General features: G+C 50.1%; 1 protein-coding gene across 2 annotated transcripts in view; it reads left to right on the top strand.

Moving 5' to 3' along the window:
• The window catches only part of SYN3 (synapsin III), a 419,516-nt gene that overhangs the window by 356,172 nt on the left and 35,761 nt on the right, over window positions 1–27,583 (top strand). For both annotated transcript variants that reach the window (XM_081082855.1, XM_081082856.1), the window contains one exon: window positions 11,037–11,099. In XM_081082855.1, the coding sequence (XP_080938981.1) occupies window positions 11,037–11,099 (63 nt within the window). The remainder of the gene's footprint in view (window positions 1–11,036; window positions 11,100–27,583) is intronic.

Genomic DNA, 27,583 nt, shown 5'->3' with positions numbered 1-27,583 from the left:
ATAATGATATCTAACTTGTAGAGTTACTGGGCAGGATACACCAGGACATACAAGGGCAAGTGCAGCCGGCAGTGCTCAGCATGGAGCTGGTCCCCAGTGGGTGCTGTGTGTCCCTCCTGGCCACCCCCACTGCTCCTCTGACCTTCTCTCTGGAGTAGGGAGGAACATGTGTGGAGACCTGGAGTGAGTTAGGAAAGGGACTGTTCCCTTCCAGCTGAAAAGCAGCCACCTCAGGAGCAGGCTCAGCAAGTGAAGACGGGCTGGACCATGTCCCCTTTATGCCCTCCCAGCCAGGTGCCCTGTGCAGACACTACCACACAGCCATGTGGGAACCGCAGCCACAAAACCCAGGCTGCCCTGCTGGCCCTCGGGCTGCAATTTCTTTTTCAGTTAGAGCTCATCTTTTAGCAAAGCCATTGATCCCCTTTTAAACATGCCTAACAGGGGTTAAACCTGGAGAAAGTCTTTTTCACTCTAGTGTGAATGAGTTTCCGGTTCATTCCTGCCCTAAGAAAGAGGCAGAAGTGCTGTCTTCGGCAGCACATATACTAAAATTGGAACGATACGGAGAAGATTAGCATCGCCCCTGCGCAAGGATGACACGCATTTAATTCGTGAAGCGGTCCATGAAAAAGAGAATTAAGCAAACGACGAAGGTAGCAAGGTAGCGAGGACCCAGCCTTGCCTGGCTCTCCGGCCGGTGCTGCTACCCTGCCTCAGCATCACCCACCCTCAAGCGTGGGTGTCGCAGCAAAGCCACTCCCCTGCCACTCCCATGCTGTGCCCAGGGCACTAGGCTCAGAACCCCGACATCACTTCTGCTGTGGTGTCCTGGCCAGCACCTCACCAGGCCATCTCAGGTTCAAGGTGGCAACACAGACTCCACCTCTTGTTGGAAGGACCTGGAAAAGACATGGATGCAGGGAGGCCATTCACTGGGGCCATCAATGCAGTCGGTCAGCATGAGTTGGAGCACAAACCAAATGTGAGATTCAAGGGTGGGGGACGTGACCCAGTATTTTCAGAGGGGGCTGCCCTGGAACCTCCAGGATGCTAGTCACCCTCACTTCCACATCCCCTAGCACAGCTCGGCCCAGGGACCCTCCCCGAACACCTGCCCATTGATACCTGACCAATGCGGAACCTGAGGCTTTGGAACATGGGGGGAGCTCCCATGGACATTTTGGGGTCAAAGGCTGGTATTGATCAAGCAGGCCTTGAACATTACAGGGCTTCGGGTCTAGAAGCCATTTAAGCGAATGCCTTTCGTGGTACAAAAGAATCAACTAAAGCCAAGAGGCCAAGCGACGTAGCCAAGATCATGTGGGTAAGGAGACCCATGTTCCCCAAACTTGAACCTGCCAGCGAATCCCCTGAGCATCTGCAGAGCCCGAGCAGGGGGCCTGGCGTGGGGCCTGAGATTTAGCATCTCTAACAGGAGCCCAGGCGCTGTGGATGCCGCTGGTCACGGATTCTGGAGAGAGGGCGTCGGTGGAGAGGAGGTGGTCGGTAGACACCTGCATTTAAGACCCTCTGTTCTCCGCACCCTGCACTTAGACGCCTGAGTAAACTGATGTTCAGAAGGAGGCTTTGGCATTGGACCGACTCCCTGAGGTTTTACGGCGTTCCCACTGTCCTCATGGTGCTGGGCCAGGGGTCTCTACGTCCCAAGGGCTGAGACGGTCCGGTCTGGTTAGTGACTTAGGAGCTTGGCAGCCTCTGTCGCTCTATTATGGGGCCTCTGAACATTCCGTCCAGCGGCCCCTTGGCACGCCACACGCTTTTCAAATGAAAGAGGAAAAAAGCGAACGTTGCCCGTGCTCATTTGCCTAATTCAAAAGCATCGAGAGGCTTTTTTTAGAAGGGAAAACACAGCAGGCATCTGAAATGGAGGGAGCCCCTCACCAGGGAGCCAAGAGCGAAATGGAGACGGGCGTTTCGAGGGCTGACATGTTAATGGACAAACCATGCGCCCGGTTTGTTTGTCCCCATCTCCTCTCCGCAGAGAAACCGCGGCCGTTTTGGAAGCTCTGTGCGGAGAGGAAATTGTTCTCTACTCCCCTCAGGCAGTGGGAGTGGTGTCCTGTGATTTCACATCAGCTCAGTCCAACCCACGGGCACTGATTGAGGGGCTGCTGTGCATTGTGTGTCATTCTGGGTGAATTGGGCACGGGGGGGTGCTTCTTAATCTCTCTGAGCCTCAGTTTCTCCATCTGCAGAATGGCCACAATGACACCTAACTTGCAGGGTGCTTGGGTGGGATAAGCGAGGAACTGAAAATGGAAGCGCAGCAGGCCCCGCTCAACGCGGAGCTGGTCCCCAGTCGATGCTGTGTGCCCCGCTTGGTGTAGTGACCAGAGACGGCCCTGTGCTTTACATTCATCCATTCACTCAACAGGGGACCCTTGCCAGGCACCGTGCCAGCTCTGGGGCCAAGAAGGGAGGTAGGTAGGCATGGTCTGGCTACACCCAGCCATCAGAGAGACCCCCAGTAAGTAATTCTCATTATGTTGCAGTAAGTCGTACCTTTCTGCGATAAGTCACCACGACAGAGTGCGGTGCTGGGAAGACAGAGATAAAAGAGGTCTTGCTCAGACCCATCCTTCCTTTCTACCTGGGGCCGCTGTCTCAGCCTGGGTCCTCCTGGGGGCACAGCCTCGGGACAGTGTCGAAGAGAAACAGCTGGTCTCTGCGGGCCTTGGGCTAGGCCCTCCCCTGACCCCAGCACCCCCCCACACACACATACACACACCAGCTAGAAGCGTTCTTTCCCAAATGTGGATCTAGTGGTGTTATGCTCCTACTAAAACTTCTGCACTGGGCTCCCCATCATTAGTGGGGTTCATTCCAAACCTCTCAGAATAGTTTACGAGACGTTTTACAATTTGGCTCCCGTCTACTTTCTTGGCCCCATAATTCCCTCTTTCTCCATCATTCATCCTTCTCTCTCCATGAGGGACATCCTGGGGCTCCCCAGAACCCCTCAGAGTAAGGGGGAGCTCTCTAAAAAAAACTGGTTGATTATGGAAATGTCCAAACATACGCAAAAGTGGAGGGAGTAAAATGATGACCCTTAATATACCCATCACCAATCTTGTCACCTCTGAAAACCCACCCCACACTGGATTACTTCAGAGCAAATCCAGGACAGTATGTCCTTTCATCTGAAAATACTTCGGTATGTATTCATGAAAGATGAGGACAGCCCAGTTTTTGAGGCTCCAGATTTGTTTTTGAAAGTTCCAAAACAAGTTAACCAATTTTGTGGTCTAGTTTGAATTTGTGCATTGAACAAAACAGTGTTTTCAACACACACACACACACACACACACACACACACACACACTACAATGATTGTGTGGTGAGAGTATGAAAGAATCCAAATTGAGGTCCTTGTTGAATGTGAAACCCTGGCCAGTCTCGCTCGCCCAAGATCGCCCACCCCACCCCCACCTCCCATCCTTCTACCCTTGTGCTTGGCCCTGATGGTTCCTGAGTCCTCCAGGAACTTTCACACCTTTGTGCCTTTTCCCCTGGTGGATACTTCTGCCTGGATCACTCTTCCCTCTACTTGGCAAACTCCAACTCGACCGTCAAAACCCAATGCAAATGTCCTCTTCTCCATGACACCTTTTCCAACCACCTTCCTCCCCCACAGATGGCCACTCATCTTCTTTGCTTCTGCAGCGTCTTCTTCATCCTTCTCTTGAATGTTTACACTGTTGAGTTAAAGTCATTTGTTTGTACATCTGCTGCCCCCGACAGCCTGTTGCTCCTTGAGGGTAGGACCTGGGTCCTCTCCGTGTGCCCCCGGGCTGGTGTGAAAGGCAGTCTGGTCCTAAAGCATGAACTCTGGCCTCTGCCAACCTGGGCAAGATACTTAATTCCGTCCTGTTTTTCTCACTGGTGAATGAGGGCTCCTGCTAGGACAGTGATTCTCAACCTTCTGGCCCTTTAAACACAGTTCCTCATGTTGTGACCCAACCATAAAATTATTTTCGTTGCTACTTCATCACTGTCATGTTGCTACTGTTATGAATCGTCATGTAAATATCTGATATGCAGGATGGCCTTAGGCGACCCCTGTGAAAGGGTCATTCGACCGCCAAAGGGGTCGCGACCCACAGGTTGAGAACCACTAGCGCTGTCACAGGGCTTTCGAGAGGATGAAATGAGATGCGTCTGTTCAGCTGCTGTGGGCCGCCACCTGCAGACACTGAATAATCGCTGGCCTCTGTCATCCGTGGCCGGCATGGCTCCTTCATTAAAGGAGCCCCTACATCCAGGGGCATGTCTGGTCCTTTGACACTAGGCCCCAGTGTCTGCTGGGGTCTTGGTAGTTTTCCCGTGTGAGAGAAGGTGGAAATCTCCCTGCTGGTCCTGAGCCTCAGACCCTGCAGTGGAGGCTTCGGACCAGCTCCTGCAGGGCCGCCCAGGCTCCTGCTCACCCCTCACCATGACACTGGGGACATGAAGGTCATTTCCAGGAGGACGGGGCAATGGTTTTGTAAGGGAAAGTGGAGACGAGAGGAAATTTTCTCTCTCTCTGCTCATGGGTGCCCACTACCATGTTTATTGGTGCTTTTGGCTCCTAAACATTCTTATCAGCCCTTTGCGTTATCAACTTGTGAGAATATGCCAGAAGCAGAGATCTTCCTTGCTCCCATCAGGGACTAAGGGTCTGGCTCAGGGCCCCGCTGGTAAGGGCTGAAAGCAGTGGGGAATGAGGCCGGCAAGGTTTGACACACAGAACGCAAGCACCTGCGAGCTGGTGTTGGTTTGCCAGGACAAGCCCTCCTCCCTCCCGAGGATTATGGTCACGGGATGCCCCGCTGGACGCCGTCAGTACTTCTGACCCCTGGCATTGCCAAAGCCTTATCCTTCTTCACTCAAAGTTGCTAAGACATTCATTTGCCTTTGTAGTTTGCAATCACTGGAAATACATATTCAGGGCCGTTCCAAAATGTATTTAAAAGTCAGGCATGCCCTCGCTGGTTTGGTTCAGTGGATAGAGCATCGGCTTATGGACTGAAGGGTCCCAGGTTCGATTCTGGCCAAGGGCACATGCCCGGTTTGCGGGCTCAGTCCCCAGTGGTGGGGGTGTGGGAGGCAGCCAATCATTAATTCTCTCTCATTGTTGTTGTTTCAATCTCTCTCTCACCCTCTCCTTTTCTCTCTGAAATCAATAAAAATATATTTTAATAAATAAATAAATAATAAAATAAAAGTCACCGTTCCATACGAGGGAACGGTACTGGGCAATATAAAGGAATGAAGTACAGATACATCCACAACATGGATGAACCTTGAGGACACATGCCAAGTGAAAGAACCAACCATGACATGTCACATGTTGTATGATTTTATTTACATGAACTTTCCAGCACAGGCAAATCTATAGAGACAGATAGGAGACCACTGGCTGCCAGGGACTGGAGGGATGAATGGGGAATGACTGGCAATAGGTATGTGGTGATGAAAAGGTTCTGAAATGAGATCATAGTGGTAATGGTTGCGCAACTCTGGGAATATACTACAAACACTGAATCGTACACTATACAGAGGGTGAGTTTTTGGGTATGTGAATTGTGTCTCAATAAAGTTGCTGGTTATGCAAAATTTACAAGATAAAAATCAGGTAGAGTTTCAGCATAGTTAAGAAAGATCAGATCAATCCGTTGTATCCATTTAATGATAAATGTTTAAATAATTTCAAAGCAGTTTTGACAATGCATGGTACAAAATGGGAAGCTTTAAAAGACAAAACAGTGTCCAGAAAGGTATCAGGTGGTAATTTGGCTTTTTGGGGAATAATTTTACATGAATATTAGTTCAAATCACCCCAGAGAATTTCTGGCTGGATCCACATTCAGAGCATATGTTTGACTTACAAGCTTCATGATAACCTCATTTGTTGGTGGGCCTATTCCCATTTACAGGTAAAGCAACGGAGACCCCGAAAGGTTAGGACACATGCCCGAGAGCACCTGAATTCCTCTGGCTTCAAGGCCTCCATTCCCTCTCCCTCCTCATTCCAGGGCATTCCACAAATGGAGTTTCTCTGAACCAGAGGAAACAGCTCCCTTTGCTTAGAGCCCCAATGAAGCAGTATCGTTTCTATGCAACGCCAACAAGAGTAACTTTAACCAAATTTTTCCATTCACTTTAACCTTAGGAGATTACATGTGTGAATATAAATTAAAGCAAAAAAAAAAAGTGGTACTGAAGTATTGCTATTGTTATTTAGCTATTTTCACTAAGAAGAGGAACATACGTTCCCATAATGGGATCGTCTGACTTGTATAGGGGACTTCTTCACCATCTAGAAATGGAGCGGGGACAAGAGTAGGAATGGAAGAACCTTGCCATGGAGACCTGGTTCTTACAACCATGGGATTCAGGATGGGCTTCAGCACTTTGAGTCATTCAGACCCCCCACCCCCGGTGGCACTGTGTCGCTGAGGATGTGAGAGGCACCCAGGAGGGTCCCGGGGGAGACGGACTGGCCTCCTGAACCCATCTGTGCCATAAACATCACACGGGCGAGAACAAGAAAAGCATATTTGCAGACAAATATTGCCGTGCTATCGGTTTATTTTTGACCATTCCGTTTCTCAGGGAAACAGGAAATGTAAGAGAAAAGGATGTTTGTATTTCAGTAGGGCAGGTTTAGTTGGATTTTTCTAAATATGCTGCCAGTATTTTTCCAAGAAACACTAAACGTAGGAGGTGATACAGAGGGTTCAGAGGTGGGATTCGAAGGGCAGAGCGCGTTACACTGGGCTGAACCCACAGACCTCAGCTATGTCCTGGGTCCCCCTGGGTCCCAGAGCTGGGTGCACGCAGACCCACGAATGCAGAAGGCAGGTAGGATCTCTGTCTTGGGCACCTGGGTGCGTGATGGGACCATTGACTGATGTCAGGATGTAAGAGGAGGAAAAGGCAGTTTCGATGGGAGTTCATGCGATCACTCGGAAATGTTGAGTTGGAGGTGCCTGCAGGACCACCTGGAGGCCAAGTTCAGAGGGGGGGTCTGTCATCCAGGAGAGGCCTGAGGGTTCATGATGGACAAGGGTCACAGACCCACAGCCTCCACAGTCTTGTGAGGAGGTCAGACATTTGTCCAGCAATCGCACAAATAAGTTTAAAAACGCCAGACGCGCTAAGAAGGAGAAAGAGGTGAGCGGGCATGACCTACGCAGGCAGGGAGGTGAGAGCCAGCTCCCTGGGGAAGTGACATTGGAGCTGCAACCTGAAGCAAGGATAGGAGGAGCAGGGGCAGCATTCCAGGTGATGGGAACAGCTCGTCCAAAGGCCCTGTGGCCAGCAGGAGCCAGGCTAATGTCAGGGTCAGAGAGAAAGCTGGTAAGGCGGGTGGGGACCACAGGTAAGATGGGGCTGGGGAAGTAGGCAGGGGCCAGATCCCACAGAGCCCTGTAGCCTGTGGTGAGGAACTGTGTCTCGACATTGTTTTCTCTTTATGGTACATGCTTCAGGCACCTAGGTGGCATTTTGTAGGTTTGTCATAACATTAATGGATCGGAAAGGGTTGCCAGAGGTTGTCTTGTCTCTCCTCCTCCCTCAGACAGGAGCGCCGTTATGTGCAATCCTTAAATTCCAAGGAGATGGTCAGATGCTGCATACCAAGGTTAAGGCTTATCAAGCAGCTGTCAGGATGCTTCTGTCCTCCCTTTTGAATGAATCTTCTCTAAATGCCTATCACAAAGCCCGTCTCCAGGCTGCCCCATTTCTGTCAAAGGGGTCATCACTCTTCCTGCTCACGACCTGAGCATCAGGCTTCCTTCCCCTCATCCCTCCCCTGCCCACGTCCAAGGAGTAGCTGAGTCTTCTCCGTCGGCCTTTGACGTCCCCCTGCCCACACTGGTTCCCAAGTCCCTGAGATCATAGATGTGAGGGCGTGGGAACCGGTATGGATTGCCATGCTGCTGTGTGCCGGGCCTTGGACATCCTCTCACTCCACTGGCCATGACCAGTTAGTAACCGACATCTGGGTTTCGAGTAGTAAGTACCTCCTTTAAAGACCAGTGGCCAGGGCGGAACTCTCTAGGGACAGAGCATCTCCACTGAGACCTCATTATGAGAAGGGACTCGCCTAGAAGAGTGTCAGGAAGAGCCTTTCAGAGAAAGGCAGCAGCATGTGCAAAGGCCCTGTGGCAGGGGGGAGTGTGGCCCATGCAGTAAAGAACTGAAAGGCCCGGGGGTTGGAGCATAGCTGGTAGGCAGAGGTTGGGATGGGGAGGGGAGAAACACCTGATGAAACGGAGAGGTCGGCGAGAGCTAGATTAGGCAGAGCCTCCGGGCATGGCACAGAGGTCCAGCTCCTCCTTGATATCTTCCCAGACTTCTTCGGTCCTCGATTTGCTCTTCCAGGCCTTGCCTTCTCTATCACTGAGCCGGGATTTAAATCTCCAGAATGTCACGAATGTAGAGGGAATTGCCTCCTTCATTGGAAAGTGGCCCTGACCCCTCAGGTCCCAGCTCCCCCATCCCCGGGCGTGAAGACGAGGTTGACACAGTGCTGATCTGGGCTCGCTTTGTTCTGCCTCCAACCCCCCAGGAGAACGCCCAGCCTGGGCACTGGGCCACCCCCGCTGATTTTGATTTCTTGGGAGAGATGAATAGGGCCCTTATCTGGGTGGGGATCTCTGGTTTCAAAAATTGATCTGCCCCTTCTCACCGGATGTGAGGCCGCTCATGCCACTGGGCAGTGCTGAACTCTGGGGCCCCCGGGGCATGTGAGCAGGGACAGGGAGCCTGTGAGAAGCTGGTGCAGGGCTCGCCATCCCCAGGGAAACTAATAAAGCTATTGTTGGGAAGGGAAGAGAGAAAATAGCCGACAAGATGTTTTTTGTTCTCTGTGACCTTGCCTGTGTTCGGGAAGGGGCTGGCATGTTGCAAATGGGAATGGCCTTTGAAACCTATTTGAACAGCTTGGGAAGGGAGAGGGTTGGGCAGTGGAGACAAGACCTGGGTGGCAGGGAGAAGCCCCGCCATTCTCTGTCTGACCTTGGATAAATGACCTGCTTCTGATGTCTCCTCTATCACATGGCGAAAGGGAAGAATGCTGACAGACAGGGGTGGGCAAAAGTAGGTTTACAGTTGTGAATACAGAAAACACGGAGTTTGTTCTCGTATTAGTATTTATTAATTATTATATTATTTTCCATACAAACACCTGTAGACCTACTTTTGCCCACTCCGGGTACATAAAGTGCCCGGTACTGTTCCTGGCTCTGACGAGACACTCAGTAAATGTAGCTGCTATTAGCCTGGGTGTTGCTATGGTGAGTGGACTCACCCAGAGTTCAACACCATGGCGCCCACTTTCATCTCTTGGACTCTAACAAATGACTTTAGAAACCTATCCGGATGTCTCCAAATTCTGCTGAGTCTCCCCCTGCAGGGCTCTTGGCCTGGCCTCTGAGAATTAAGACATTCGTTTATAAGGACATGTGAACCGATGTTTTGTGGTCATTCTTGAGTGGCAGAGAGGGAACTACACAAATGTCCATTAACAGGAAAATGGCTGAAGAATTGCAGCACGTGGAATAGTGTGAAGCTATTGAAACTATTGGGTTAGGAGTGTAGCTACGGATGTAGGACAGGGGCTGTGCATGGTGTGGTAGTGAGTGAAAAGAGCCATTTGTGAGAACATAAGTGTCAGCTTCAACCATGTATGTGTGTACATGTTTGCAGAGGTTGAACGTGAGTGATAGGCAGGAATACACACCACACACACCTGGCAGGTGAGATCAGTCAGCCGGGCTGGGGAGTGGGGGAGAGAGGTTGGGGGGGAAGGCCGGGGGGCGGGTTGGAGATGGTGGCAAAAATAGGGAAAAGCTTAATGCGTAATGTTAAATGAGGAGACAGGTGCAAAATTCTATCTCTAATATTATTGCAGAGTATCCCATTTTGTAATTAGACCTATAAACGAGGATTCTGAAGTCGTGTGGACCAATACATTGATTTGATTAGGTAATGAGGTTGTGAACAATCCCCTTCCTGAATTTCTATGGTCATTTGAAAACTGTTATTTCCATTTTAAAACGTTTCACTGTCCCTGCCCCAGTCCAGGCCCAAGCAGTGGCACTTCCTGTCAGTTTTAATCAAGTCCACGTCGGTGCCTGGCCTTCGGTCTCTCCTGATACAGTTCATCCTGCAGCTGGCAGGTCGCTTTCCTGTCCCCAGACTGAGCGACGTCCCCAAGGTCCATCCAAGCCACGTGTACCCCTCCCTTCAGCTTTGATGACCCCCAATAATCTGGCCTCAAATTGCCTCTTCCTTCTCCCCGACACCCAGATTCCGTGTCAGGGGCCTTTCCTGGGCCGGCAGTGTTCTGGAAGCTGGGGATGCAACAGGGGACCAGCAAGGCCGGTTGGAGATCACACCGGGCCCTCGCTCAGCACTGTGCCCTGCACGCACGGTGTGACCAATAAATGCATGTGCCCCTGGTAGCCGTGGTCCCATGGCCTTGAAACCTCACAGGGTGGCCTGGAGAGGGCTTGGGAGAAGGAATGAGAATGTCCAGATATTTGAAGGCTGTTGGGGAAATAACCTAAGGCAGAACTGTAACAGGAATAACGGAGCTGCCATTCATTGGGTACTTACAACATAAGTGCTTCCCATGCTGTAACTCACTTAATTCTCACAGCAACCCTGTGGGATGGGTACTCATCACCCCCATTTCATAGACAAGGAAACTGAGGCACAGATCCATGTAGCAGCTGGTCAGAGGTCACACAAGCCAGGATGTGAAACTGGTCAGTTTGCTTCCCTCTGCCATCTCTCCGATTGGTGGATGCCCCGGGCAGACAGGTTTTAAGGGCGGGAGCTTCCTTTGGAAGCCAGAAGTGTCGGCATTTGAGCCTAGGCAGGATGACCACCTGTCCAGGCATCCTATTGGGGATTCCTGGGGGTGTCAGGTGACTGAGCGTTTCTGCAGCACAGGCCGCGCCCAGAGCCTTGGTGGAGGTGCTCTGAGATGCTAATGAGTGATTTCCTCTTGTCTCTTCCAGCTCACAGCCCCTCACTTCCCCGTGGTGGTCAAGCTGGGACATGCCCACGCCGGAATGGGAAAGGTATGAGAAGCAGCTCTCACACTCATGTTCATGCTCATACAGACACCACAGACACCCTGTTCCCCTCTCTGTCCATCCCCCACCACCCTCAAAGTGCACTCCCCCCTCCTGCCCAGCCCCCTTCCTCTGAGCTCCCCGACCTGGGAACCTCTCTCCAGCTCTGTCTAGACTCGCAGAAACCACGCTGGAACTGCTAGCTAGTTGTCTCCTATGATTGTGGCTTCAGGGTAATGAATGTAAAGCATCTTGTAAATGGTGATTCTTTTGTACCTGTCATCATCTCTGCCATGGCTGGCTGTAAGCTCGTGGCTTTGTCACTGCAAGGCTAACATCTAGAAAGTGGCTAATACATCGGGCTCCGTCCCTGGAGCTAGTCAGATTCTGTGAAAGTAGATGATATATTTTACACCATCGCAGCTGACATAATTGGTCTGATCCTTTTTGTTGCAAATATAGAAACAGAATTTGAGGAGAGGTAATTCACTGGTCCAAGCCATCGGGAAGTCTAGGATAGTTCTTGATAGATTAGGACAGCACTGGATTCAGGAACTCCAATGATACTGACAGAACTCAGTCTCCTCTATCTCTGGACTCTGCTCATCTCTACTTGGTGTGTTCTTCAGCCAGTCGGCATGGCTATGGGTGGCCCACCTGGTCCCTAAGCATCTCTATGTCGATCTCATGGAGGGGCATTGATCGGCCTTGCTTGGGTTCCTGTGCCCACCCTGAATAAGTGGATATGGAGATGTATTCAGCCCCACTCAAGCCAGACTGATCAGGGTCTCCACAGGAAATGAGGGGGTGGGAGTGTGGGGAAGTGGTGGGGAGTGGCTACCATGGGCCGCCTCTCAAACTTCTGGCACCAGTAGAACCACGTGAGAACATGTAGGTCTCAGCCCCTGCCATCCCTGTTGGAGGGACCTGAGCCCAAGCACCAGGTCCAGTGCAGGGGTCCTGGGTCAAGGTCAGCAGGAGCCAGTAGCAACCTTGCTCTGAGAAGGCCCACCCAGCCGCAAATAATCCGGCACCTTACACCTTTGTTCTTCCCCGCCCTGTGTTCCTTCTGCATCATCGCTTCCCACCTAAACTCCATCCCCTTCAGGCAGCAAAGACAGAGCCCAGCAGGTCAGGCCACGACCCCAGCTCTGATGTCCTGAACTTGAGCCAGTTCCCATCTAACTTCCCTTGCCTCCTCATCTGTGGAATTGCCGGGAGCCGGTCCATGCTTGCTGTTTCAAGGGACCTGGCATATATGGCATACCGTTCTTAATATGTTTGCTCACCTTCTTGGCACTATGTGTTTTAACCAAGGTCTCTGAGAAAGGTTGTTTCCCCAGGTAGGGATTTTCCCCTGAAGTTAGGGAGGGAATAAAACCTCTTAACTAAGTGCCAGGCGGGTAATTAATCACTTTAACTATGAACAATCATGCTTAAGCTACATAATCTTTACTCCCTGGAATGGAGATAAGAAACGCCCTAACCTTTGTAATAGAGATTGATAGGATTGAATCAACTGGTATAAATACAGATGTAACAAGACAGCAAGAGACAGAGAGAGAGACAGAACCTAGGCACAGAACCTACACAGAATGTTCTCTAGAGACAGAAGAACTTCGTGGAGAGAACATGGCAAAAGATCCTGGACAGAAACTGGCCTCAGAACCTAGAGACAGAACCTAGCAAGAGAACATGGCAAAAGATCCTGGACTGAACCTGACTACAGAAATTGGCAAGAGAACCTGACTAGAACCTGGTGACTGAACCTGGCTGGAGAACCTGGACAGAACCTGGCTGGAGAACCTAGCGAGGGAACATGGCTACAGAACCTGGCTGGAGAACCTGGAGAACCTAGCAAGAGAACATGGACACAGAACCTGGCTGGAGATCCTAACCAGAACTTTGCCGAAGATCCAGACCAGAACTTGGCTGAAGATCCTGGCTAAAGATCCTGGCTAGGCTGCTGATCAACTGAACGCTGTCTCCGTGTCATTCCTTCTTCGCCGACTCCGTCTACACCTTTGGGAAACCCTGGACCCTCTGGGGTTGGACCCCGGCATGGAATGATGACCATTCCAATAATCATCTTTTAACTGACTCTCCCTCCATGCTACCTCTCCCTAGAAAGTACACACCGTGCGGGCGGGGCTCTGCCTGTTCACCCCACCTCTGTGTCCTGTAAGGGCCCCTGGTGCACAGTGGCCCCTCTGGTTGTTGGTGGACTGGATGGATGAGTGGACCCGTTTTGATGCATCCCTGTGTCTGTTCCCACGACCTCTCCTCCCAACCCGGCAATTCTGCTGAGGCTGCCCTCCCCCTGGTCCTCAATAACCTAACCCAACGGGAATTTTTTCTGAATCGAGCTCTCTGTGTCATTTAAATCTGCCGCCTCCCTTCTGTCCTGCAGCCCTTCCTCCAGGGAACTCCCGGCTCTCCTCTTCTCTCCCTGACCACGGCTTCTGTGTCCTCCAAGGACCTTTCTTCCTGCTCCATTCCTCGCCGTTTATTCCATCACCAGGCACTGTCTGAGCGCTCATCTACTCTTTCACCCTCAGCGGCATCTACACGCCAACAGCCAGCCCCCAATCACACTTCCTATCCAGAGCACCAGACTCATATCCAGCTCCCCCCTCAGCATCTCCATCATGTCTCCCATGAAAACCTCAGACTCTATACCAGTAGTTGGCAAACTGCGGCTTGCGAGCCACATGCGGCTCTTTGGCCCCTTGAGTGTGGCCACGAAGTTTTAATCGCACTGTACGTGTGCACCCGCACATGGCATTTTGTGGAAGAGCCACACTCAAGGGGCCGCAGTTTGCCGACCACTGCCCTAGACATTGCAGACCATGCCCGTGATCTTCTCAGACACCCTGCTCCCCCTTCTTGTCTCCCTCCTCCTCCCGTGAGCGTATCTAGAGCAGAAATCGCCAGTCCTCCTGTTGTCCCTGGGAGTAATCACCTCTCCTCCTCCGTGTTCAAATGGTCATCAAGTCCTTACTTGCCCGTTATTAATGTCTCTCCAGCTTGTCCTGTTCTTTCCACCCGTTGCCACCATGTTGGACAATTCTTGTAACACTAGAGGCCCAGCGCGCACAAAATCGTGCATGAGTAGCTTGCTTCCACCTGCTTCAGCTGGCCACCCCGCCCATCGCCACTCATAGCTCATACCCTGGCCTCCACCACTTGTAGCTCGCACCCCGCCCCGCCTGCTGCAAGAGCCACTGCTTACGGGTCGGGGGAGGGACCAAGAGGTGCTCCATGTACCTCCTGGTGACAGTCGTTTGGTCGTTCCAGCGTTACGGCGTTACAGCCACTGGCCTTTTATAATATAGATTAGAGGGTTCCCAAGAATTAAATTCTGTTCCTAAAGCTTAAAATCATCCCAGACAGGAAATAAAAGGAAGAAAATACTTAAAGAGGCTGACCCAGTGCTGGGGGGCGGAGGGGGTGCCTCTGAGAAACTCAGGCCCAAAAGGGACTCGTAAAACATGGAAAGGAGGACATGTCTCCAAGGACGGAAAATATCACCAACCAGAATGACCTGAGGTTTAAGGAACGCTGAGGCGAGGGCTTCCTCCTGCTGTTCGGGATGAGAAAACTGTCAGAAACGCTCTGGACGCGCCGACCGAGCAGATGATGTCATACTCGTGGCCACGAGAGAGAAAAACAAAATTGCTACCTTCCATGGTACTCCCAGCTCCTCTCAAGAAGGGAGATTGCCTGGACACCAGCAGAGCACGTTCTTAGGAGAAACTGGCAGAAGCTGAGCATGAATTCAGTGTTGCTGGAGCCCACCTAGAGCCCTGTGCATGCGATCACTGAGCCATCCGTCACATTTCTCCTCTGTTCCTATGTGTTGATTGGGGCCTGCTCTGTGCCAAGAATCGGAGGATGAATAGGACCCGGACTCTGCTCTTACTGAATTGGGGCGACAGTCACATAAAGAATTAAGTGTAATGTGTGTTGGAGGTCTGGGAGAAGGCTGCGAGGGCCGTATGGGGATTGACGGAAGAAGATTTTAATGTAGCTTGAAGGAAGGAGCTTAATTCGCCCTAGGGGGTAGAGGGATGGAAAAAACTTCTACCTCAGGGGAAATGTGGGTGGTTTGTGTGCCTGGAAATGTAAGGGATTCCAATAAAGAAGAACGACTTGAAGAAAAGAGGTGGATGAATACCCTCTTGTATTAAAACAAGCACAATAGGTGTCAGAAGGCACAGAAATCAAACACTGTGCAGTTGGGGGAGCACTTAGGTAGGAGGTAATCGTGGGGAACTCCAGGAGGTGATTGTGGAGAACACCAGGAGTTCTTCAGAAATAAGTCCAACTAGACCAATGGTTCATCTGAGCAGAGGATGGTTCTGCCCCCCACCCCCACCCCCCGGCGACATTTGGACATGTCTATACAATTTGGGTTGTCACAGCGAGGAGTGGGAGAGGTTCTACTGGCATCTGGCATCTATCAGGTGGAGGCCAAGGATGCTGCTGAACATCCTCCAATGCCTGAGACATCCCCCCTCCCCCCCACAAAAAAAAAAAAACCAGAAAATTATACAACCCAAAATGTCAGCAGTGTCAAGGCTGAGAAACCCTGGACAAGACTAATTCCATTTCCTTTTTTCTTTGTTGAAAGTTTTACCAGACTGTAAACCAGAGGAGGCAGTCATTATTATAGAGTTCAACATGCTTCAAAGTCTGTCCCAAAGAATTATAATTATAGGTTTGAAGAACTCTGTGTTCAAATAAATCTTATTGCAGAACTTCTCAGAGTCATGAATTTTGTTTATATACATTTTAGGGATGAAAGAACATGGAAACGTGAGCAGAATTTCCCAGACTTACCTGACCTCAGAAACCTTTGACCATTTCTTTATCGAGATACTTGTCCTTTTATTAATTTGTAAAAACTCTTTGCATATTAAACACATTCATCCTTGGTCATAGTTTGCAACTATTTTTCTCCATTTGAGAGTTATATTTTCATTTTGTTACTCAGTTTTTAACCTTTAAAAAATGTAATCTAGTTACATGCTTCCGTCTTGGGGAGGCCTTATGTTATAGTTGCAAAGGGCATTGACTTGAGTCTAGGTTACTCCGCCTGCTAGTTGTGACACCTTAGGGAAATTGCTTAGCCTCCCCACCTTAGTTCCTTCTTATGTAAAGTGAAGATAATCGTATCAAGCTCATAAGCTTGTGATGAATATCAAGCTCAGTGCCTGGAACCCAGTGGGCTCTTGATAAATATTAACTGCCATTATTATTAAGAATGTTCAGACCTTCTCTGGGGCCCAAAACCCAACTGAAGTCCATCAGGGAGGTATGACTAAGCAACATTATCTGTCGGAGACTATTTCATTTGGCTACCACTTCAGTGTGAGTCAGATGAGTAAGGAATGGCCGAAACCTCTACTCCATAAGTACCCAATAAATAGATGAACATGGGCTCAATCTCATGACTCATTAGGGAAATGCAAATTAAAACCCCCAATAAGATGCTACTATACAACCACCAGAATCAGTACAGTTAGAAAGGATAATAATATTAAGTGTTGGCAATGACATGGAGCAGTTAGAACACATTCGCACACCTAGTGAAAGTGTGAACTGTACACCTGCTTTGGAATACAGCTTGATATTATCCACAAGCTGAAGTCACACAGAAGCTCCTTCAGGTATGCCCAGCCTAGATGCCTGCATGTGTACACCAGTGGTTACGGCAGCTTGTTCACAGCTGCCAAAACCCAGACATAGTCTGTGTGCATTAATAATAGAATAGGTGCATCAATTACATTATATTCAGACACATGGAAAATGCCCCACCATGAAGATGAATGAACCACAACTATAGTTATAGGGAAATTAAACTCTAGTGTTAAAGTGGGATACATACTTGGTTAATAAAACTTTTTAAAAGCAAGAACATTGTTACCATGAAAGTGTAGACATTATCTCCATGGGAGAGGGAAGGGTGCTCATCTGGCTGAGGCAGAGGAGGGCGGTGGTCCAGCTCTTGACTTGGGTGTTATGTGGATGTTTGCTTTGTGATAGCTCATTGAACTGTTGCTTCTGTACTGTGCAGTGCTTAGTATATGTTATATTTTTAAGTAAAATACGATTTTTAAGAATGTCACCCACTCTTGGGGTATATTCATGGAAATTTGAGATCCAGGACATGCTCTGATCAGTCAATGGTCAGAAGACTATGGGTTCTGGGCTGTGCTAGGTGTTTGAGAGCCATTGATTAATGAGCAAGTTCAGGGAAATTTGAACTGAGCAGAAGGGAAGAAGCATCTGGCCTGGAAGGGCTAGAGACAGTGTGGCCAGCATCTGCAGAAACACGGAGGATTGTCGTGGAGAGATAGGTTGGACTGATTCTATGTAGCATCCAGCCAGCAAAGCAGAGAGCAAAGTCAGGGTGAATGGAATGTCAGTTGTGTTAAAGGAGCAACTTCCTAGCAATCAGAGGTGAGCGTTAATGGAATGGACGGCCTTTTAGGTAGGAAGTTCTCATCAATGCAGAGTTTAGCAAAGATGAAAACTTACGGAGAATTTCAAGAGAGTGTAAGCATCGTGTGAGATTCTCAGCCTGAGATGTTTGAACCCCCTGATACTGAGACAAACCTGTGTATGTGTGGTGTGAACCTTTTTGGGGGGGAAAGAGGGTTCATAACCTTTTTCAGCTTTTCACAGGGGCCTGTGACCCTCTCAAAGGTTAGACATCATGGAGATGATTCCTGCATTATCTTAAAGAATCCACTGTTTCAATCAATACTACAAGCAGTCCATTGAAATGAATGGCATAAGATCATGTTACCATCAAAGGATCAGAAACTAAGTTCAAGGCCAACTTTCAGCAGAGTGTGGGGGTCAAGTCTGGAGACTCTACAGTCAGGTTTTTTGGTTTAAAAGTGGGTTTACCTTTTGCTGGTTGTGTGTCCTGAGGCAAATTGCTTCATCTCTCTGTGCCTCAATTTCCTCCTCTCTAATTTGGAGACAAGAATCTCCCAAAGTTTAGGGAGGTGCCTGGTAAATGCTCAGTGAATGGGCATTTAAAATTCCGCTACAGGAATAAATATTCTGATTGCTTGACTGCTTATCTCAGCAGTGCCCGCAGGAGGGAGGGTAATAACAAACTGACCGCCCCCTGGGGGCCCCCTTATCCTTATTTCAGACTTTCAGGGTTTGAGCCCAGCATCTCACCTGGAAGATAAAAACCTAAGGCCCAGAGAGAAGGGTCTTACCCAAGGCCACACAGTAGGGAAGTGTCTCCAAAAACAATACAGGAAGGGAAAGACCTTTGAGATTATTTGGCCCAATAATAATAATAATAATAAGCACAATAATAATAAAACCTAGTGCTCTCTAGAATTTACTCAATGCAGGCATTGTCCTAAGTGCTTTATATATATCCAGTCATTGGGTGCAATCCTCATAACCACCCCATGAGAAAGATACTATTGGAATCCCCATTTTACAGATGAGGAAACTGAGGCATGGGGAGTAAGTGGCAGAGTTGGGGTACAGGCAGTCTGGCTCCAGCACCAGAGCTGAGAGAGGTGAAAGGCATATTCATGATCACAGCTTAATAAGCCCCCACCCAGGTAGCCTAACACTTTCCCTGCATGCACGGGGTTTGCTGTCCTTCTCAAAGGAGTCTGGAGTGGTGACTGACGGGATTGAGTCGCCCCTGCAGACAGCCTGTCTCTTCTGGGAGGTTGAGGTGGCAGCTCCTACACACGATGTTCCCACCAGCCCGAGCGTCTCCCACACCCCTGCTTGGCCGGGGCCGCTGCTGTCATCAGCTCCGAGTGGCCGGCTGACTCACTCGGGAGCTTTCCTGGCACGGCCGCATTTTCTGTGGGAGTGGGCGGCCCAATGACATGGTAATGGAGAGGGAGGGCTGGAAAATGAGCCAGCGGAGGAATGGAGCCCTGGGGAGCGGTTAAGAAAGCACAGCGTCCCCAGCATCGGGGAGACCGCCAGAGGGGAGAGCCACTCAGTCTGCCGCTCAGCCAAGGAGGCTCGGGTGGGCAACGTGCTCCAGAGAGGGTCGGGGTCAGGGTCCTGCCAAACGGAAGGAGGAGAGCGAGGGGCCACGCCCACGCCCCTGACTCCCTCTCATCTCCCACCTCCCTTAGATCACCACTGTCCTCACTGTCCCTTTGCTTCTCTTGAGCCAAACGGGCCCTCCAGAGGGGACCTGTCAGTCCTTGGCGCCTTCATGAAAGTGTTAAGCCCTGTGTCCCTTCTCGGGGATTCCAGCACAGGGATTCCGTATGTACAAACTCACCTCCTCGCTCAGAGGTCTGTGTCTCCCTCAAACCGGTTCTCATAGCTCTTCGCGGTCACTCATGACTGTTACAGCAGCAAAGCATCTGAGCCGCCTAATACCTCGTTCCTGGGCGCCGACAGGGGGGCCTGTGCCGCCTTCTGGTTCCCGCCCGCCCGTGAGCAAGGGTCCTCCTCTCAATCTGCTAGGGCCACACTTGCACATTCTGGTGCTTTCTTGTTGGTGGTTTCATCGTGTAAAGTGCCCCCCCCCTCCCCCATTCGTGTTCCCACGGGCAAGGAGGCTGTGATGGGCCTGATGGCGGAAACGTATGTTAGATAAGCTTCGCTCAGGCATGAGTTCCAGCGCCTTTGGCTATGAGTTCAATGTTAACGAATCAACAATATATATTAAACTGTTTCCAAACAGAAATAGTATATATGGAATATAGTCTTCAAACAGAAACACAAACTAAGGAAATGTACTGACCGGTTGGTGAAAATGTTGTGACCAGAGGCTTAAAGGAACCTAACCCTGTCTTTCCCTTAAGAGCAATGGTTCAGTGTTCATTAATTCAGTGTTTGCTGAATCAGCTGTGTGAGTGTGTGTGTGTGTGTGTGTGTGTGTGTGTGTGTGTGCTGTGTGCTGTTTGTAGTGTTGACATAAGAAACACCCAAACCTGTAGAGAATTTTTCTTAAATCTTTATTGTTGAGAGTATTTTGAGCCAGACTGGTGCCAAGTTCAGGAAGCAAGATCTCAAATACTTTGGGGAATGACAGTTTGCATTGTCTCTTATCCATGTGGAGTTCAGGAGGGAAAGTAAGGAAGATCACAGGAAGATGGGAGAAAGTGAGGCGGGGATCAGACTCCTCCTTGGAGGGATCTGAAGGAGAATTACTTCTGGGATTTCTCAGGTGCACTAACCTAGATACACTAGGGGTGGGCAACCTCTGGCCCACGTGCCAAACATGGAATGCCAGTAACTTTTGCTGGCACATGAAACCCTCTCTTATAATCTTCCATTTACAGTTTTTTTCTTAATATCGACTTTTTTATTTTGCAGATAAATTCAGTGTAGGTGCATCTTAGATAAATAAATAGTTTTACATAACAAGTTATCTTAAAGACCATAGACATGGATTGACGAGAGAGGGGAAGAGCAATTTCTATGCCTCTGCCTTAACTCTCCCTGCCTTCCTAGATCTGGCCGGTGTTTTGGTTTCATCCACATACGCTTGTGAATCTTTGTTCTCAGTGATGAATTTTGTTAAGTCTCATAATAGGAGTAGCCTGATGGATGAAAGTAGTAGCTCTTGCAAGGTCACGAAATACAAACCTGATGTAAAATCTCTGTCATCAGTGATGCAGCAGCAAAAGTCCCACTGATAATAGCAAACGGAGTCATAAACTTTTCTATCGGACTATCAGTGTACATATATACATTAAAAAATAAATGTATTTTTCATCATCATATACTGTGTTTTTGCCGCTCAAATGAATTTTACTATTTCTTCAAGGTTCTTCACATACATACACCTTAAGAGTTATCAAGTAGGCGTAACATGTTCTCAAAAAATTAGGGTTGGCACGCAAAAGAATTTTGAGTCAGAGATTTTGCTGGTTTTGGCACGCACTCACAAAAAGGTTGCCCACCCCTGCACTAGAACACTAGGCGGGGCTTGGTTAAACACTTTACGAGGTTATAGGCCTAGGGCATGACTGTCCACCTGCCCTGCCCAGTTAGGAATTAGTGACCAGATCACCCTGTGAGGTTACTTCTGGTCACTGTACTTGTGCACACCCCCTTTTTCGTCCCCAGTATCTGTGTGTGTGTGTATGTGCATCACATACATTCTGTGGAGAATCCTAAAGATCTTCCTTTGATGACAAAACACCATGGATGTGAGCACAGACAGAAGCAAACTGAAACAGCCATTGTTTGACTCTGGTTTGCCTGTGTTTGTCATGTTGAAGGCAGATCACCTGGACGGGTAACTCATTTCTCTTACAAGGGTTTAAGGCTAAGATCTCTTAGTTTAAGGCTGATTACTAGTGGTACTTCCTCTGCCAGTTCCCACATCCTTGTGCCAACCTTGGTTCACTGGCAAGAGCGTTGGTCTGGGTTCAGACACCTGGGCCCTCCTGCCAGCCCCAGGCTCCATGGGGCCAGTGATATCGACCTGGGCAAGTCATTTAATCATGAGTGCAGTGGGTCAAGTGTATCAAATATGCATGCTTCTCCTCACCCGGTGACTAGGAGCAGCTAGTGAGTAAGCATGCCTTAACAAGGATGAAGTTCCATGCGAATGTGAGATGGGTGGGTAAGTGGAGAGGACAAGCTTTGGGCTTGGGCCTCCCTGGGTTCTGATCCAGACTCTCCCGTTTGTCAGCGCCATGACCTTGAGCAAATTCCTTGACTTCTCCAGGATAATGCAATTCAGATGAGGCGGGATGGACAAAGGAATAGAGTGAAGGCCTGGCTGGTTTGGCTCAGTGGATAGAGCGTTGGCCTTCGGACGGAAGGGTCCCAGGTTTGATTCTGGCCGGTCACGGGCAGGTACCTCAGTTGCAGGCTCACTCCCCCATCCCGGTTGGGGCACACGTGGGAGGCAATCAGTCAACGTGTCTCTCTCATATTGGTGTTTCTCTGTGTGTGTGTTTCATCCCCTCCCTTCCACTCCCTCTAAAAAAATACTGGGGGGGGGGGGGGGCGGAAATATCCTCGGGTGAGGATTAACAAAAAAGCAAAAAAAATACAATGAACTATCACTGCAAATCCACTAGAATGTTGTCAGTCATTAAGATTTCAACACCAGTTGTTGGTGGGGCTGTGGAGCAACAGGAATAGCGGGAGGGCCTTAACGAGTCCTGAGTACCCCTGCACCAGGATGCATACCCTCCACACCTCTAACCCTCCGAGGGTTATTTTGCCCAAGGTCACAGGTAAGTGGTGGAAAGGGGACTCAAACCGAGATCCGCAGGTCCTTTGGCCCTTCTCTTCCTGCTGCCTGGGACCTCTGAGAATGCCCTGGTGGAATCATTGCTTCCCGTTCTAAGACAACCAGCCAACTGAATGGAGGGTTGATATCTAAAGAATTTTGCAGGGCTCCACCCAAGAAACTTGTCAGTACCTTGGAGGCCAGCCTGACCTTTGCATATGAAGGGCTCTTGTTTGGTGAACTGGCCACACCCCAGGCCCGAAGCCAAGATGAAGAGCATTCATGCCAGCGAATGAGAGGACGAGAAAGAGTAGCACCCCGCACTGTGTTCAAAGGCAGTGTGCAGCCCCGCCTCCTAAGATGCATGTTGTCAAGGAGGACAGACTCCACCTGGCAGACTCCCCTGGAAGGAATACACTACCTGCTCTGTGAACACGGACCCCACAGCACCCACAGGAAAACAGGATGTTGTGAACCTGCAAACATGGAGGAGCAGCACCATTTCCTTCTTCTCTTCTCCGTTTTCCTGGCTGACCCACCCCTGCATTGTATGCAACAGGGGCCGGAGAAGCCATCCCTCAGGAGCCCCTCAGAAGGAGGAGAGGGTGCGCATCGCCTGTGGGGTGGGCAGCACTCCCTGCAGTTCCCAGCTTGACTACCAGCTCCTCCTCCCCCTGCATGAGACCCTCATGTGCCATTTACAAACTATACCCACATGGGAAGCCCGGCCAGGCCCCAGCAGTCCTGAGAGGCGGGTATTGGTAAAATGATACCCATTTAACAGAGGAGATAAGCAGAGACCAAGGAGATGAATGATTTGCACAACATCACACAATGGCGTCTGTACAGCCTGCACGCTCTTTCCACTGGTCCTGGCGCCCCAGCCAGAGGAGGGCAGCCTGCAGGAAGTCCCGCCGGCTTGTTCGGAGCAGCCTGCATGTCCACAGAGGCCTTTCTTGGCCTGAGTGTGCAGGCGCAGCCGTTCTTGCTACCGGCCAGCCAGAGAAGCGGCGTCCTGAGACAGGCAGAGGCCACCTGCTTCCTGCAGGGAGAGCAGCCACGTCTCTGGCTTCTTGGAAACAGCTCCGCGTGGGCGCAGCTGGCATCGCTGCTGACAGGTGGCAGAGGCGGGGTGTCTGTGGGGGGAAGCCAGAGACGCAGTGGGCTTATTACATTTTGGCGGGCGTGTGCGTGCATGCGTGCATGTTTACGTGTGTGTACATGTGCATGTGATTCGGGATAGGCTGCGCAGAGGGCTTAAACACAATTGTCAGCAGCCTCTTCTAAGCCTCCATCCAGGCAAACGAGGCACCATTGGTAGACCTGTCTCTTGCGCGACTCCTGGCCTCCAGGCCAAGAAGCCTGCACACCTGCACCCAGTCCTCCAACGGGGAGGAGGGAAGACGCCAGGGAGAGTGTGGTGGACAGTGAGCGCGCTTCAGGCTTTTTCGCGTCAGGACACTGACTCCTAAGATGGTTGTATTTAGAGGATTCAGTGGGGTGAACGGAGGAGGCTGCACACAGCTGAAGAGCAGGGCTTGGGGGCTCGCAGGCTCCCTGAGGGGTGAGGGAACAGCCGCAAGGGCGCCTGGGAGACTCTGGGTGACGGACCAGGTGATGTAGCTCCTGACTGTCAGGGCCTGAGCTCCGTGTGCTGCTCATGCTGGCTGGGGTCAGCACGCTCTCTATACAGTCAGATGGTAACTCTTCTAGGCTTTCAGGCTGTGTCGTCTCTGTTGTCACCATTCGACTCTCCATCGCAGTGTGAAAGCAGCCCTGGAGGGCACGTGAATAAATGAGGCAGCTTTATTTATGGACACTGAAATCTAAACTACATATTATGTTCACATGTCGTGGAATAGCATCCTTTTGATATTTTTTCCCAACCATTTCACCGTGATTCTTACCTCATGGGCCGCACAAAAACCATCATGCACCCACAGGTCGAAGTTTGCAGACCCGTTCTGCGTCCTCTTATCGTCTGCACCCGCCCTGCTGGATTGTAAGCTCGCTGGGTGCACGAGCTGCACCCACGGATGCCACCGCCCCTCCGGGTGGAGGCCAGAGGTCGGCACCCTGCACTGCACGAGGCGAGGCGCCAGCGCCTGGGCAGCCGAAGTGTTGCTTTCAGAGCTGACACTTGCCAGGAGCCGCCCTTCCCTTCCATTCAGTCTCACGGTCACACTGCAACTCCACAAACACGTGGGCAAAAGACTCAGCAACCCGGGCGGGCGCTCGCTCACCACTGCAGGTGATTTATTAAAGGGAAGAGCAAAGGAAAGGAACCAGCAGCTGATAAGCGGGATAATCAGGCCGTTCCCTAAACAGTGCACCAGCCCCTCCGGGGTTCCTGTCACTCCCACCACTTCCTGTCCTGGCAGCCAGGCGAGGACATCCTCTGAGCTCTGAGGCTCCGCATTCGGAAGGACTGGAGGAGGGGCCACGGCTATTGAGAACTCCAGGCCAGGGCTCTTGTGTTCACTCAACAAACATGGATGGATTTGGTGCCCAGCTGTTCTGAGTTAGGGACTCAGTAACTGTTGATGGAATATTTTGGCAAATACTTATGAGCATTGGTTCTGTGCAAGGTGGGGGCTAGACCCTGGATGGAGGACTCTTGGTTAAGATCCCAAGATGAAAAAGGCATGGCTCCCGACTGCAGAGAACTTACACGCTGAAGACCCAGGCTCATGCCAGACTGCAGTCCACAGCAGGGCTTGGCAAGCTAACCCCCAAGGCCCAATCCAGCCCCCGGCCTGGTTTCATTAATAAAGTTTTATTGTAACACAGCCCTTCCCAATGAAAGGTCAGAGTTGAATCGTCATTATGGCTTTCAAAGCCTAAAATATTTACCATTGTACACGCAACGCTTTCCAAGCATTTGTATAGCAAACCACAATAAGTAATACATTTTGACTGTCACCTGATTCCCAGACTGTAGGTAGGTAGGTAGATAAATTGAAAGAACACTTGTCCTTCCTATGTGCCAGGTGCTTAGATATAATCTGCTGCATTCTATTCCATTTTTTAAATGTTGGCTCTGACCCATTAAATTGATTTGATGACTCATTTCAATCCCGCAGTTTGAAAAATACTGGTTCACCGGAAAGCGAAGCATGTCCATTCACTCATTTGTTCAAGAAGTGCTTACTGAGCGCGTTCTACACGCCAGGCCCTGTGCTAACACGGGAGCTATAACACTGAACACCGAAGTCTCTGTCCTCAGGGGGCTTGCTTCCTATGGGGGAGGCGGACGATAAAAGCTGTGATATGTCAGGTGATGAGAAGACCAAAGAAGCAGGGTGAGAGGGACAGAACGGGACAGGGGTGTGACCAGGGAAGCCTTTCTGTGAGGTGACATGCGAAGGAAGGAGAGGGCGCGCCATGCGGACAGAGGAGGAAGAGCATGGCAGCAGAGGGGACAGCACGCACAAAGGCCCTGGGGCAGGAGCCACCTCTGTGCAGTCCAGGAGCAGGCAGATGGCCAGAGGGGCTGGGGTGAGTGCTTTTGATGAAGAGTGGTGGGAAGTAAGGCTGGGGGGAGGGGAGGGGGGAGGTGGTAGAAGAAGATCATGTAGACAACTGACTTCAATCAAAGCAGCAGGAGGTAAACTCAACAGAAAGATAAGAGCTGAGAAGGGAGTCCAGGTACAACTGAGCCATGATGGAGGGGAAATCATTGATTGACTCATTTGTAAAAACAAAAACCAGTTAAACCTCATTTCTCGAGCGTCTTCCATCTCAAACAATTCAGTTCTCAACCAAGTTGTTCACAGAAAAACATGTCTTGGTTGAGAACCAAAACTTAAGTTTGCGGCCTGACAACCCTTTCATGCTGATACCTCAGCATAACATAAAGCTTCTTGCAGGCAACGAGCAAAGTTGGAGAGAATGCTTTTGTTGCTGGCAAAATCGATGATTAGCACAATGTTAAAACATAAAGAGGCCAGCGAGAGTGCTAATGTTGAAGGGAGTGAAAGTGCTCACAAAACAGCAATCATGGGCAATTGCATAGGTAGGAAAACTGTTGTGTCTCGGATAAAGGAAACGCAGTTAGCCTGTGATAGCATTTCAGTGGTAGCATTTCGGAGGCAGTGATATATAAAAAATTCCTTTAAGGCTAGTAGGGGATGGTTCGATAAATTTAAGAAGTGTTTATAAATTAAACCGTATATTAGACATGTACTGTATATAAGAAAGGTTGAAATGGAATCATTTGGGGGTCTGGAATGGATTAATTCACTTTACATTCTTTCTAGTGGGAAAAAATGATTCCGTTTTCGAACAAATCGCTTCTCGAACAGCCTTCTGGAACGAATTCAGTTTGAGAAACGAGGTTATACTGTACTGAGTGTGTGTAGTCAATGTGCTGAGGCCACAAACACGCCTGGGCTTCCCTTCTGGGGCAGAGCCCAGGCCCCGGCATTTCTGTGGCCCCAGGTAAGGCTGAGGGAGAGCCAGCGTTTCGAGGCTCTGGGCTGGAGTGAGAACTGGAAGAATAAGGGAGATGGGAAAGGTCAAGGCCAGACCGTAGATGCATTTTAACTGCACTCCAGAATTTGGACTTTGTCTTCTAGATAAGAGAGAGGGAGTCTGGAGTCCCCGGGACCCATGAGGAAGGAACTGTAGTTGTTCAGGGAAGAAATAAGGGCTTGAACCCAGGCAAGAGCCGAGACAGTGAGGAGTGAGATAAGGATGCAGTCAAGATATAAGAAAAGCAGAATTGAAGGAACATGGAGACTGACTGGGTGTCGGGCAGAAGGAAATTGAGGGTCTGATGATGCCACCCACTGAAATGTGGAATCAAGACGGATAGGCTTGAGGGGAAGGTCATTGCGGTTTTGAACATTTTGAGTGTGAGGTTCCCGTGGAAAACAACAGCAACCGCCCGCCGTTTATTGAGCACTTACTGAGTGCCAGGCCGTGTGCTCCTTTTTTGTTTTAATATATTTTTATTGATGTCAGAGAGGAAGGGAGAGGAAGAGAGAGATAGAAACATCAATGATGGGTGAGAATCATTGATTGACTGCCTCCTACACCCCTCTACTGGGGATCGAGCCCAGCATGTGCCCTGACCGGGAATCAAAACGTGACCTCCTGGCCCTGGCCGGTTTGGCTCAGTGGATAGAGCGTCGGCCTGTGGACTGAAGGGTCCCGGGTTCGATTCTGGTCAAGGGCATGAGCCTTGGTTGCTGGCACATCCCCAGTGGGGAGTGTGCAGGAGGCAGCTGATCGATGTTTCTCTCTCATCTATGTTTCTGACTCTCTACCTCTCTTCCTT

This window comes from Myotis nattereri (assembly GCF_964212035.1).
Source record: "Myotis nattereri genome assembly, chromosome: 2".
Taxonomy (NCBI): domain Eukaryota; kingdom Metazoa; phylum Chordata; class Mammalia; order Chiroptera; family Vespertilionidae; genus Myotis; species Myotis nattereri.
The sequence above is the reverse complement of the archived record's forward strand: the minus strand, read 5'-3'. Positions and strand labels throughout refer to the sequence as shown.